General features: G+C 41.0%; 2 protein-coding genes across 6 annotated transcripts in view; both read left to right on the forward strand.

The window, feature by feature from the left end:
• The window catches only part of FAM172A (family with sequence similarity 172 member A), a 426,343-nt gene that overhangs the window by 296,646 nt on the left and 117,627 nt on the right, over positions 1-12,070 (forward strand). The window lies entirely within an intron of this gene.
• Positions 265-8,700, forward strand: POU5F2 (POU domain class 5, transcription factor 2). Its single transcript, XM_013044499.2, has one exon. It carries the CDS (start codon positions 6,488-6,490, stop codon positions 7,493-7,495), a length of 1,008 nt encoding a protein of 335 aa, XP_012899953.1. The 5' UTR covers positions 265-6,487; the 3' UTR covers positions 7,496-8,700.

The raw sequence follows: 12,070 nt of genomic DNA on the forward strand, positions 1-12,070 counted from the left end.
GGGCACCTGCGTGGCTCAGTCATTGGGCATCTGCCTTTGGCTCAGGTCCTGATCCAGGATCCTGGGATCAAGTCCCACATCCGGCTTCCTGCTCAACGGGAAGCCTGCTTCTCCCTCTTCCTCTCCCCCGCTTGTGTTCCCTCTCTTGCTGTGTCTCTCTCTGTCAAATAAATAAATAAAATCTTAAAGGAAAAAAAAGAGAGTCTCTCTCTCTCCCCCTCTCCTTCTGCCTCTCCCCTGGTGCGCGCTCTCTCAAATAAATCTTTAAAAAATAAAATAATAAAATGCTAACAGGAGTTTTTAATTTATATACTGAGATAAAGTTACTGTATTGGAACTTAAAATCTTAAGTCTGGTACTACCTTTACAATTTTCTGTGGTCATTATTGCATTTCATGTTACTGAATATAAATGTTCATTTTTCCAAAAAATGTTTGAGTTCCTGTATTTGGCTTACTTTAGCTCATAGTTTCTTAAGGAGAGTCTGAGGAAATGCACAGAGGCCCCACATTTGTGATGGTATTGGCACCAATTTCAATTAATTTGGAATCTCTTTAACAAAATAGTAATTGTCACAGCACCTAGAAGACTTACCTCCTATAAACAGAAATTCTGTTCTATTTCTCATTTACTTCTCTGAGGCCATGTCACCTCCTGAATTAGCAGTTTCATTGGTCATAAGCTGTCATTTCTGTTAGGTGTATTTTACTGTGCAGTATAATGGAAAATTTTTCATTAAACAAATTATGTATCTCCTGCTCTAAAGTAGAGTACAAATTTGAATGTAGAAGACAGTGACTAGAATAATCAATGCAAGAACATCCTTAAAGCTTTTCTTGTGTAACAAGGGCAAACTCAGCTAAAAAGTTTGTTTAAATCCTGCTTGACTTAACAAAAACCTTTACACTTTGTCTATCTGGGACTCTCCGTGAATATCCCTGACTCATCACCAGAGCGCCTTTTCAGCTCAGCCCTGTTCAGCTCAATTGCTCTTCCTGCCTTATACAGACATTTAAAATTCTTTGAGGCTTCTGGTGAAGGCTGTAGAGTTTTTATGTTTAATATGATTTTATAGCACAGGAAGTTCGTAATTCATGAATATCACAGCTCCACGAAAGATAATGGAAGGACTTTCCCCTAAATACACAAAATCTCTTTGTAGTCTGGCTATGTGGTTGTGTTACATTTGTGTCATGAGCTTTTATTTCCAAGCAGCAGTTCCGTCACCACAGCGTCATTTTTTTTTAAATAACAAAAAGAAGTAACAAGGAAAAGTCCTTCATAATCTTAATCTAAAAAGAAATTCTGTGTTGCCAGCACTACTGCATTCTGGTTTTTTCTCTACATGTTTGAGAAGAGTAAAAACATGTCGCATTACTGTTGGTCACCAATAGCTGTCCTTTCGCCCTGTTCTTGTCCTCTCTTGCAGAACAGTGCTATTAGCTATTTTGTGAATCTATTTCATTGAGCAATAAGTAATTTTTTTATTTTTTATTTTTTATTTATTTATTTTGCGGTGACTACATTGATGTGGTTAACTTTTTGCAGGTTATTACAACTTCAGTGTTCTTCATCCATCTCCTTTACCTTCAGGTACCCTTTTCCTTAATTGCTTGACTAATCTTTGATGTCTCACTTTGTCTTACACAGCTTTCTACTTAAAGAAGGATTAACAGTTTCATCATTTTAGTGCATTTTGAGGTAGTTCTCTGTGAACTAAATTGTTGTAAAGTGTGGTGCTGATTCTCTCCCTGGAAGGTGGGAGGCATCTTCCCTTGCTATACTCAGCTGCCATAGTTTTCCTGGATGCTTGACTTGACTTCCTAGACCTAGAGAGAAACCTCCAGTGCCCGGTGTATGGATCTTGTCTCCTGCCTTTGCCTTTTGTTTTGCTCCTTGACTGTTGTGGTTCTTGGGGACCTGCGCCTGCCCTCCAGGTGACAGTGCCTTTGCACCCTGATGCCTGGTACATGCTAAGTTATTAGAATACTTGCAGGGTGGGGAAAAACATGAAATTAGCACCATCTAACCAGCCTCGCCCTCTGCCTAATTTAGCCATCATTCTTAGAACTTCTGGTCTGCTCTGTTGATTTAATTACATGCAAAAAGTTTGTTTTGTTTTGTTTTTGGGCCCTCTGCTGGTGAAATGAACTTTCTCATATATTCTTGAACAAAGCCCGCTCTTCTCTCTGGAGCATAAGCAGCTTTGGGAGAGATGCATTTGGAGAGATGAGGAAACAAAGATCACCTTCCTAGCCAGTAAGATAACTGGTCAAAGGGATGGTGGGAGTCAAAGCCCACCTCCTTCACATCCAGGTGGCTTTGTGTGCATACCATACTGAGAATACTATGCATAGCTCATGCGTTAGCACATTCTTTGGCCCATGAGTGCAAAACAAATGGTGTCTGTAATGTTCATAAGTTTCATCTCTCCTAGGCAGTGGAGCCAAGACATGAATTCATCATGGTATTGGCACCAAGATCAATTAATTTGGAATCTCTTTAACAAAGTAGTAATTTACTGTAAAGACAACTGATTTATCTAAGTGGAAACACAGCAAATTCAGGGCTGAGGGAGAGCACTGTGGTCCCTAGTGTATGGGCTAAAGTTTCCAAAGAGATGAAACTTGAAGCAAATCCTACAAGAATGTTTATTATTAACTTCACCTCCACTATTTACTGCTTCTTACCATTGGTGGATCTTGGCAGCTGGTTTTGCTGTCTTAGAATAGAGAATACTTATGGAGAGCCTAATAATATAAATCCTGATGCTTTCGGAGTTTCTGCTTAAAAGTTAACTTCTCTGAATTCCAAAGATCCTAATAATAGAAAACTGTTAACTTCTCTTTGAGCAAGTGTAGCTGTCCTGTTCTCCTGACAGTTTTTCTTCTTCCCCATTTAGATTATAAATACATGGGAGCCTGGGACCATGTGTTTCTTATCCTTACTTTGTAATTCCCTATGGATAAGACTGGCCCGCTTCGTACATTGTAATCTAATCACTTACTAAGAGGTCTCTGTATTTGCTGAAGGTGATGGATTAGCCTTTCAAGCGCCCCAGTCCCAGCAATGCTGGTTGTCTGGGGCATTCCCACCACCTGCCTTCTTCTGATCTCTATTTCTCTTCCAACCCAACTGTGCTCCTGCTTTTTTTCGCTGATCACCCCATTTCCATAGCATATTAAATATACTTTTAAGGAGATGTCAAGACTTCCCTTAAGAATACGGGCTTTTATTTGTGACAGCACATATGCATTAACAGAAGATAGGCATGTTGGCAAATGAAATCTGACCAAATACCAAGAAAGCCTTAATTGAGAGTACCCAAGTTAATTTTAAAACCCTCCAAGTTAATATAGCTTTACTTTTTAATTTAGTAAATGGATTTAGCTACTGTTTTAACTCAGTTAATTCAGTCTTTCCTCAAGTTCAGTTCAATTCACTTTTTTTTCCAATTCACAAAAATATTTTTATTCAGCTATTGTTTTTAGACAACTAATGAAACTCTTCTCTGCAGTTCTCTTTTGCAAATGGACTGGTTTCAATAAGTGGTGCTTAATTTATGTAATTGCTCTCTTTATTCTTCTTTGTGATCCACCTTTCATTCTATTTGGCAGACACTGGTTGCTTTGTAATTTTGAAAAAAAAAAAAAAAAAAGAAGTAACACGTAAGTATACCTGGCAAGAATAGATAGCGGCAAAATGATTCTTAAGTGAAATTTTGTATATTGTAAACTGTTTTTCATAGACTATCATCTTGAAACGTACTTCAAAGCAAATACAGAAGTCTTCTCAGCATTAATGCTGCACCCATTCATTTATTTAACATAAAACAGATATTGATTAAGTTCCTGCTCTGTGCCAGATACAATTCCAGGTGGTGAGGTTGTGGCATTGAACCAGACAGACAAAATCCTTGCTCTTTGCCAGCACACGTTCTAGCTGGGGCCGAAGTAGAGATGCAGACAGCAGTCACATACACAGCCTGTCCAGATGGCAGCTGCCTTCCCAGTTCTTTCCCCCTTTACCATTGCTTCAAATCCACATCTACACCCTTTTTACCTGTAGTATTGTGCTGAATTTAGTCTCACACTACTACTACCTCCACCTAGTAAGAGCCGTTTAAGGGCCTCATTCCAGTCAGGAGAGAAAGAATGGAGAGGCTTCTGGCAGCGTCATGTTTCTTGTTAAGCTGAAACTAAACATGCTGTACTTTCAGAATTGTACAGGTGAGAATTCATTCACTCATTCAGCAAACGTCTATCGAACAGTATGTCAGTCAGGGTTCTATTAGGTCCCAAGCTGTATAGCACCTATATGCCCCTCTACAGTACCTCACACTATAGGTGGAGGGAGAGAGATGTGAAATAAATAGTTACTGATAAATATTACAATGAAAACATATACTAGTACAAGGGGAGCACCACAGAAGCAGGCACTAACTGTGGCTGGGAATAGGTTTCATCCTAAGGTCACTTCTAAACCTCATCTTACAGGTGGCTGGAAGTAGAACATGCTTCATTTATTCAGGGAATGTTTACTGAACACCTTCTCTGAGCCAAGCACAACTGTAGGTGCCATAGACACAGCAGTGACCTGGACAAAGTCCCTGCTCTCTTAGCAGCAGAGAAACATACAATAAGCATATAGACTAATAATTATATATTAGGTGGTGATACCTATTAATAACCACAAAACAAAGCTTAATAAAGGGAACAGAGAATGATAAGGGATACTGTTTTAGATCACATGGTTAGAGAAGGCCTCACTAATGAGATGACTTTTGCTCAGAATCCTGAATGAATGAAACCAAAAAGTAAAAGGAAGCCATTCCACATAGAGGGACTAGCATTACTAAAGACGTAATAATCTTGAAAAGCATAGCCTCTTTAGTGCAAAGTGGTGAGATATTCTCACTGAGCATGGAGTAAGATGGGGTGCAGGGACTTGGCCAGAGTGTGGTAGATGAGGCTGGGAAAGATGGAAGGAAGGGAAGAAGGGAAGGAGGGAGGAAGAAATGGGAAAGGTCAAGAACAGTTTCTAGGTCTAAACTTGGGTGACTGGATGAGGGATGATGCCATTAAACAGCTGAGGGAGCCCTGGAGGAGAGGCAGGTTTAGGAATGCAAATAATGAATTTGATTTGGGGCAATGGGAAATACAGAACTGGATATTAGAGGTCAGGCTAAAATACAGATTTGGCTATTACCAGCATTTCCTGGAAATTTAAGGAGGAAGAACAAGAAGAGTTAGTCAACATTGTCAGATACCACAGAGAAGTTTAATAGGATGAGAATTTTTAAAAGGCCATCACATTTGACCTTTGGAAGGTTGACAATGACTTCCAGAAGACTGATTTCAGCGGACTTGGGTAGGGCAAAGCCACATCATGGTTTAGTTGGAAAGTGGAAGGGTAAGAGGCTAGGATTGTCCAGCCAAGATCATTGTCTTCCCCAACTTCCCAGAGCCCTCCCTGGAAGCTTTGAACCTAAGGTCCCACTCCCTCCTTAACTTTCTCCACTTAAGGCCTAGGATTGGATGCTTGAGCTGGGGATATGATCTCAGATCCTCGGGTTTCTGATGGGAGAAGGGTCAGGGGTAAGGGAGCCTAATACTGGTGAATCGGGTACTGAAAGAAGCGTCTTCAGTGGGGAACAGCAGATCAGGCCCATTCTGAGATCTATCGCCGGAGGGGAAGAAGGATGAAATACACAGGTCTCTGTTGTATGTGGAGACTAGATCAGGAAGCTGAGGTGGGATGCAGAGCAAACAACTGGGAAGGTTGGGAGTCAGGGAGGGAACGGGACATGAATTAGTCAAGAAAACCCCAATGAGAGAATACAGTCTGGCAAAGCATGGGGGTTCAGGGTTGAGGCTAATAGTAAACTGATGGGCACTAGAAGAAATTTAGACAGAGATGCTTAGGTTTCTTAAGGCACAGGAACTGAAGATGTACAAAGGAGAGGCTGTTGGCAGTACTTGTGAGCACAGTGATAACAGTGAGGTGACAGTTAATGACCCGTGGGGTGGTCCCAGCAATAACTGGCATAATAGATATTCAGTAAATATTTATAAAGCCAGAAGGGACTATTCCTCCACAGATAATATGGAGGAAAGGGATGAGATACTAGAGTTCTGAAGAGCTGTTAGTAATGCCTAGGTTCCCTTCTGGGAGAGGATGGGGCTGGTGCCTAAGAGATGCCGGATCCCTTAGAAGTACAAAGCCCAAGAGAGGCTTGTACCGCGGAGGGACGTGGTAGCATAGACCAGAGTAGGAAACCTACTCCTTTAATCCTGGAGATCTAAGGGATTCCCCGGAAGTCTACCAGATTTCCCCACCACTGCACACTCCTGGACTGTTTCTCTCACCTGCACCTCCATCTCTGCCCACTGGGGGGCGGGGCTCGAGGACAAGGCTGGTGGCTGCTCTGATGCCTCGAGAGCCATCAGTTCCTACCAGACTCGCTGCTCGGGTGTGGTCTTAGCTTATGGCCGGAAACAGGCCCTCAGACTTCTCCCCACTGCCAGGCAGTGGTAGGGGCGGGCCCAGAGGGCCAATGCCAGTGCGGGTTGGTGCTCCGATCTGGTTGAGTGCCCAGGCCGTTCCCAGCATGCTGATGATCCGACCAGGGATCAGCCCAGGCCCTGAGGGGTGGGAGGTGCCCCTGGGTCCACGACCCTACGGATTCTACAGTGGGATGGCACCCCACAGGCCCAGGGTCGGAGCTGGTGAGGCTGGGCCCCGGTTCCGGAGCCCCTCGGAGGGCGCCTTCCGGAGACCCTACATGGTCCTGCAATGCAACCCAAGTTTGGTGCTGCCAGAGGACGTCTCGAAGGTAGAGAAAGAGATGGAGCAGCTGGCCAAAGAGCTGAGGCAAAAGAGGATGGCCCTGGGGTATTCACAGGCCGACGTGGGGTTCGCCATGGGGGCTCTTTTTGGAAGAGTGCTTAGCCAGACAACCATCTGCCGCTTCGAGTCCCAGCAGCTCAGCCTCGCCAACATGTGGAAGCTGCGGCCACTACTGAAAATGTGGCTGGAGGAGGTGGACACCAAGAACTTTCTGGGCATACGCAAAATGGAGATGATCCTGCGGCAGGCTCGGAAGCAGAGACGGGCAAACAGGGAGAATCGCATCCGAAACAACCTGGAGCAACTCTTCTTGCAGTGCCCGAAGCCTACACCCCAGCAAATCAGCTGCATCGCTGACCAGCTCCGGCTGCAGAAGGAGCTGGTCCAAGTTTGGTTCCATAACCGGATCAAGATGGATCGTCAGCCAACCATTGATTTCTCCCCACCGGCGGATGTGGGGGCAGCCGGGCCTCCTTTCCCAGGGGGACCAGTGTGCTTTCCCCTGGCATCAGGGATCCATTTTGGTGCCCCGCACTACGAAGAGCCCTACTTTATACCCATGTATTCCCCTACCCCTTTCCCTGTGTCAGGGACCTTCCTCTCTGCCCGAGTCAACGCTCAGGGCCACCCCAGGCTTTCAAACTGAGGGGCTGTGCCCTTCTGGGAAGGGTTGAACTGGGAAAATGGGTCCCTGTGATTCATTTCAGGGCTGTTAACATTAAGAGCTTCATTCACCGTCTAAATAAGTTAAGAATACCTAAGGGATGAGTTGGGAGTTGTTTAGGAAATTCCGGGGAGGGAAGTTGAAGTTTATTAATTCCATTGTTTTTACCTACCATTGGTTTTAAGTCACATTACAATACATATATGGTTTCAGATATTTTGTTTCTTTTTTTAAATTCATTAGAAATTGTGTCTATTATTCCTTGTGGTTATCAGTAAACATAGGGATTTTTTTTTTCTTATAAACACAATATTGAGTGAAACCTCAAGTCACAGAAGATTATTTCAGTACACCATTTTTTATCAAAACCCAGTAGAACTTTATATAAATACAAACATGGGTTCCAAGATAATAGTAACCTCTGTGGGAAAGTGTGAGGTTGGGATAGGGCAGGAGTACACAAAACCTACCCAGAGCCCTTGATAAAATGCAAGAGTTTTCTTGTTCTCCTCCCTTTCGTGAAAGAGGCGTTTGTTTGTTTGTTTCTAATTCACCTTCTCATTTAGAGTGCTCAATTTTGTGTGGAGGTCTCAGTCCAGCTCTCCACCTTAAGGAATCCCACTGGTGTATCTCCCGACCTGCCACAGTCACTGTATTTGGAATCCCTTTGTTACTGAGGTTGAAATGCTAGAGGGCGCTAGCTCAGCCCCCAGCTCCAGCTTGCTTCTCTGGTTTTCAGCTGTTTGTTTTATTACCTGTTTGTTTTATTTCCCTTATTACTTTTGAACTCAGATATGCTTCTTAAAGAATATCTGCAGTGGTTAAGTCAACATACCCTGGTGGCTGGTCTGGTGGTTCATCCTCTGCACTTTTCCAGTCTTTTCTATGAAATCGATCTTTTCTAGTTTTCTACTTCTGCAGTGGTGAACTTTGGTTATCATATACTAAATAGAAATAATTAATTTTTCTGTGTTTGTACCTCTGCTGCTGTAAACCTGCATGTAATATTGGTTGCTTTATAATTCCATCACTAAATATTATGTCTGAGTTTATGTCTTCTATGTAATTACTATTTGTGTCAGTTTTTGCTTTCTCTACTTTATTTTTTCTTAATCAGCTTTTACAAAGAATGTATAGGTATTTACAAATAAGTCTTTTTAAAAAAATTTTATCTTATTTACTGCTGTTTTTATTTTCTAATTGATGAACTTTTAGCTTTTATTTTTATTAATTGCTTTTTTCTAGTTTCCTCTGGTTTCTTCCAAGTGTATTTTTCCTTCTTTTTTTTTTTTAAGATTTTATTTATTTATTTGACAGAGAGAGAGATCACAAGTAGGCAGAGAGGCAGGCAGAGAGAGAGAGGGAAGCAGGCTCCCTGCTGAGCAGAGAGCCCAGTGTGGGGCTCAATCCCAGGACCCTGAAATCATGACCTGAGCTGAAGGCAGAGACTTAACCCACTGAGCTACCCAGACACCCTATATTTTTCCTTCTTGTCAGTGTTCAAAGATAAAATACTGACAGTGTACACAGGTTAATGAAAATGGAGATAAACTTCACTTACTTAGCTTGAGATTCCGTAGATGACTAATTACTCATTCTTGGACTATCCCACTAAAAGTCCCATAGCACCAGTCCCATTTCTTCCTTTTCCTAGACAGCCCTTCTGGACAGCCTTGAAAGGGAGAAGTTTCTGTGGAGAGCAAGGTAGTATTTAACGACAGGATGGATTGTTGTCGTTGTGTCAACATTCAGCTCCTAAAAGCTGTGAGGAGGCTCTGACCCAGGCTGCAGCCCCTGCGGAGCAATGGTAATGGGCTGTTCATCTCAGGGAACAGCTCCGAGGGTCTGGCTCAGCACCTGCACAGCTGCATTGTTCACACGGCTGCCGCCCCTCTACTCAGGCAAGCACCACGACATGTCACTGATCAGCCCTCACATAATCTAAAATGAGATTTTTCCATCACTGCTCCTTTGGACTATGAAGATAAAAAAGGCTAGAACTTGGGGCAACTTTGGCATTTAAAGAATTTCATATTTTTCAAAGTTTTAAGATTATGAGCAGAAATCTTAATAATAAAATCCTTCAGAACTAAGAAGGAGCTATCCTTCGAGGTGGGAAAAAACCAACGGTGTGGTGTCAGTGCTGAACAGGGTCAAATATACAGAGATCAAGTAACATAAAATCAAACAATATATACCACATCACTAACAAACGTATCCTTGGTACCATTAGTGGACAGTTGGTAGAGGCAGATGTCAAACAATAGTCCAGAGTCTTCCTACTTGCCAGATTTCCCACTAACCTCAATTAAAAACACAAATTCCAACCACTTAAGATCTTCACCATCATTCTGAAATAGTCTTTATCATGTTGCCTTTATCTTGTGTTTTCCTCAGACAAGGCAAGTATTCTTAGCCTGATGATGCTGAGCCCCTTTAGAGTACAGACGCAATAGTGTGTTTGTACATAGGTGCATCTTTACAGATGGGGATGATAGTTTTTATCACATTCTCAAAAGAGACATGACTCTTTGTAGATGTACAATTTCAGAATTCTAGAAATACATTCCCTTGGCCACTTCACTTTCAGGAGTTTTCCCTTGACACAGTACTGGTCTAACAAGTAATTTGTAGTTTTCTTTGAATCTGTATTTTCTGGATATCTCTAGCTCAGTATAGAATAGAGGACCTGAATCACTTCTTATATAAGTCTTTCAAATTTGGAACAAATGTTGTATTAATTACTGCCTTTATTGTTCTTATACTTTTATCAATCCTTGACACTTTAATTAATTCCTATCATAAAGAACAATTTCTCTTGTTCCCAGAACCTTTCCTGTCTATTGTCTGAGAAGACTTGAAGTGTTAGCATAAGCTCCCTTATTCCAAAACATTATCTTGCTCTTGAAATAGCATCTAAATATTTTCTCTAATTTCACATTTTTAAAATATACATACTATATATCTTTGTTTATTATACTAAAACTATGTCATGGGATTTATTTTTCAGTATAGCCACTTTTGTTTATAGCTTTCTTCCAGAAATCGTCTTGCTTTCTAAACAGTATTAGTTTGGTAGCAGAACCTATTCACAATGAATTTTTTTAGAGTACAAAATTGTATTATCAGTGTAAGACAGTGTTTTGAAAGTGAAAACTACAGTGCCATTCCAATAAAATCCTAGTGGAATATGAGAGTATTACCTGACAAAGTGATTGTAAACTGAAAGACCAAAACTTAGGAAGATAAGTAAATTTTGAAGAAAAGAGTTAGGGTGGCCTTGTCCTACCAACTGTTATGAAACTACAATAATTTAAACAGTATGGTGGTGCTTAGGGACAAAAATAATGGAAACGAGAATTTGGCTATTCATGAATTGGTACAATCTTCATGAAAGGCTATTGGTAATTCATATAGGAAGTTTTTATTTTTTTATTATTTTTTTAATATTTTATTTATTTTTAATATTTTTATTATTTTATTTATTTATTTGACAGATCACAAGTAGGCAGAGAGGCAGGCAGAGAGAGGAGGAAGAAGCAGGCTCCCTGCTGAGCAGAGAGGCTGACGTGGGGCTCCATCCCAGGACCCCGAGATCATGACCTGAGCCGAAAGCAGAGGCTTAACCCACTGAGCCACCCAGGCGCCCCAATATGGGAAGTTTTTAAAATGTGATTTTTCTTTGGCCAATCATTTCTGCTTCAGTGAATTTCTATAAGAAAATAATTGTGTACACAAAAATTTAGCAATAAGGATCATCATTACAGCATTTTTTCAACAATAAGAAATTGTTAAAACCAAATGTTCAACAAAGAGGAAGTAAATGACAAGAAACACCATAATGGTAAAATTGTGTTATAGAGCTACAGTTTTGACAAAGGTCAGAATAGATTATTGAGTGAGGCAAAAGAGTTTATTAAGCTTTATGATTTTTTTTAAGGAAAAAGCTATGTTACATACCTTTTGTATGTTACACAAATCTATACATAAACAAGTATCATTGGTGATTTAATTTATAAAATTTTTTTGCTATATATATTGCACAGTAAAAATATTTAAGAAGAGCTTCTGAAAGAAAGTGCTAGGAAGGGGCACCTGGGTGGCTCAGTGGGTTAAGCCTCTGCCTTCGGCTCAGGTCATGATCTCAGGGTCCTGGGATCGAGCCCCGTGTTGGGCCTCTCTGCTCAGCAGGGAGCCTGCTTCCCCCTCTCTGCTCTGCCTCTCTGCCTGCTTGTGATCTCTCTCTCTCTGTCAAATAAATAAATAAAATCTTTAAAAAAAAAAAAAAGGTGCTAGGAAATCTGGGTTTCCTAAAAATACTCATTCTTCAAGTCTTTTTATCTCTAAAATGGTACTTTTTCATTATAAAGCAATATTTTGGAATAATAAATTTGACCTTTTCATTTTTAGTCATAATTTGTAGTTTCTTTAAAAAGAAAAGCAGTTCTCTAAACAGAGGAGTATTGGACTATATCAGTTAGAGAGACATTGCTAAAAATTAGGTGTTTTCTGTTTTTTGTTTTAAATCAGATGCCCATTAATGTTAAAGAGCTGTGG

Source organism: Mustela putorius, unplaced genomic scaffold, assembly GCF_011764305.1.
Source record: "Mustela putorius furo isolate JIRA1106 unplaced genomic scaffold, ASM1176430v1.1 tig00537350_pilon_pilon_pilon, whole genome shotgun sequence".
In the NCBI taxonomy this organism is placed as follows: Eukaryota; Metazoa; Chordata; class Mammalia; order Carnivora; family Mustelidae; genus Mustela; species Mustela putorius.

Bases quoted from the DNA above. Each gene is read 5' to 3' on its own strand.
- POU5F2 (XM_013044499.2), top strand. From the start codon at position 6,488: ATGGCCGGAAACAGGCCCTCAGACTTCTCCCCACTGCCAGGCAGTGGT.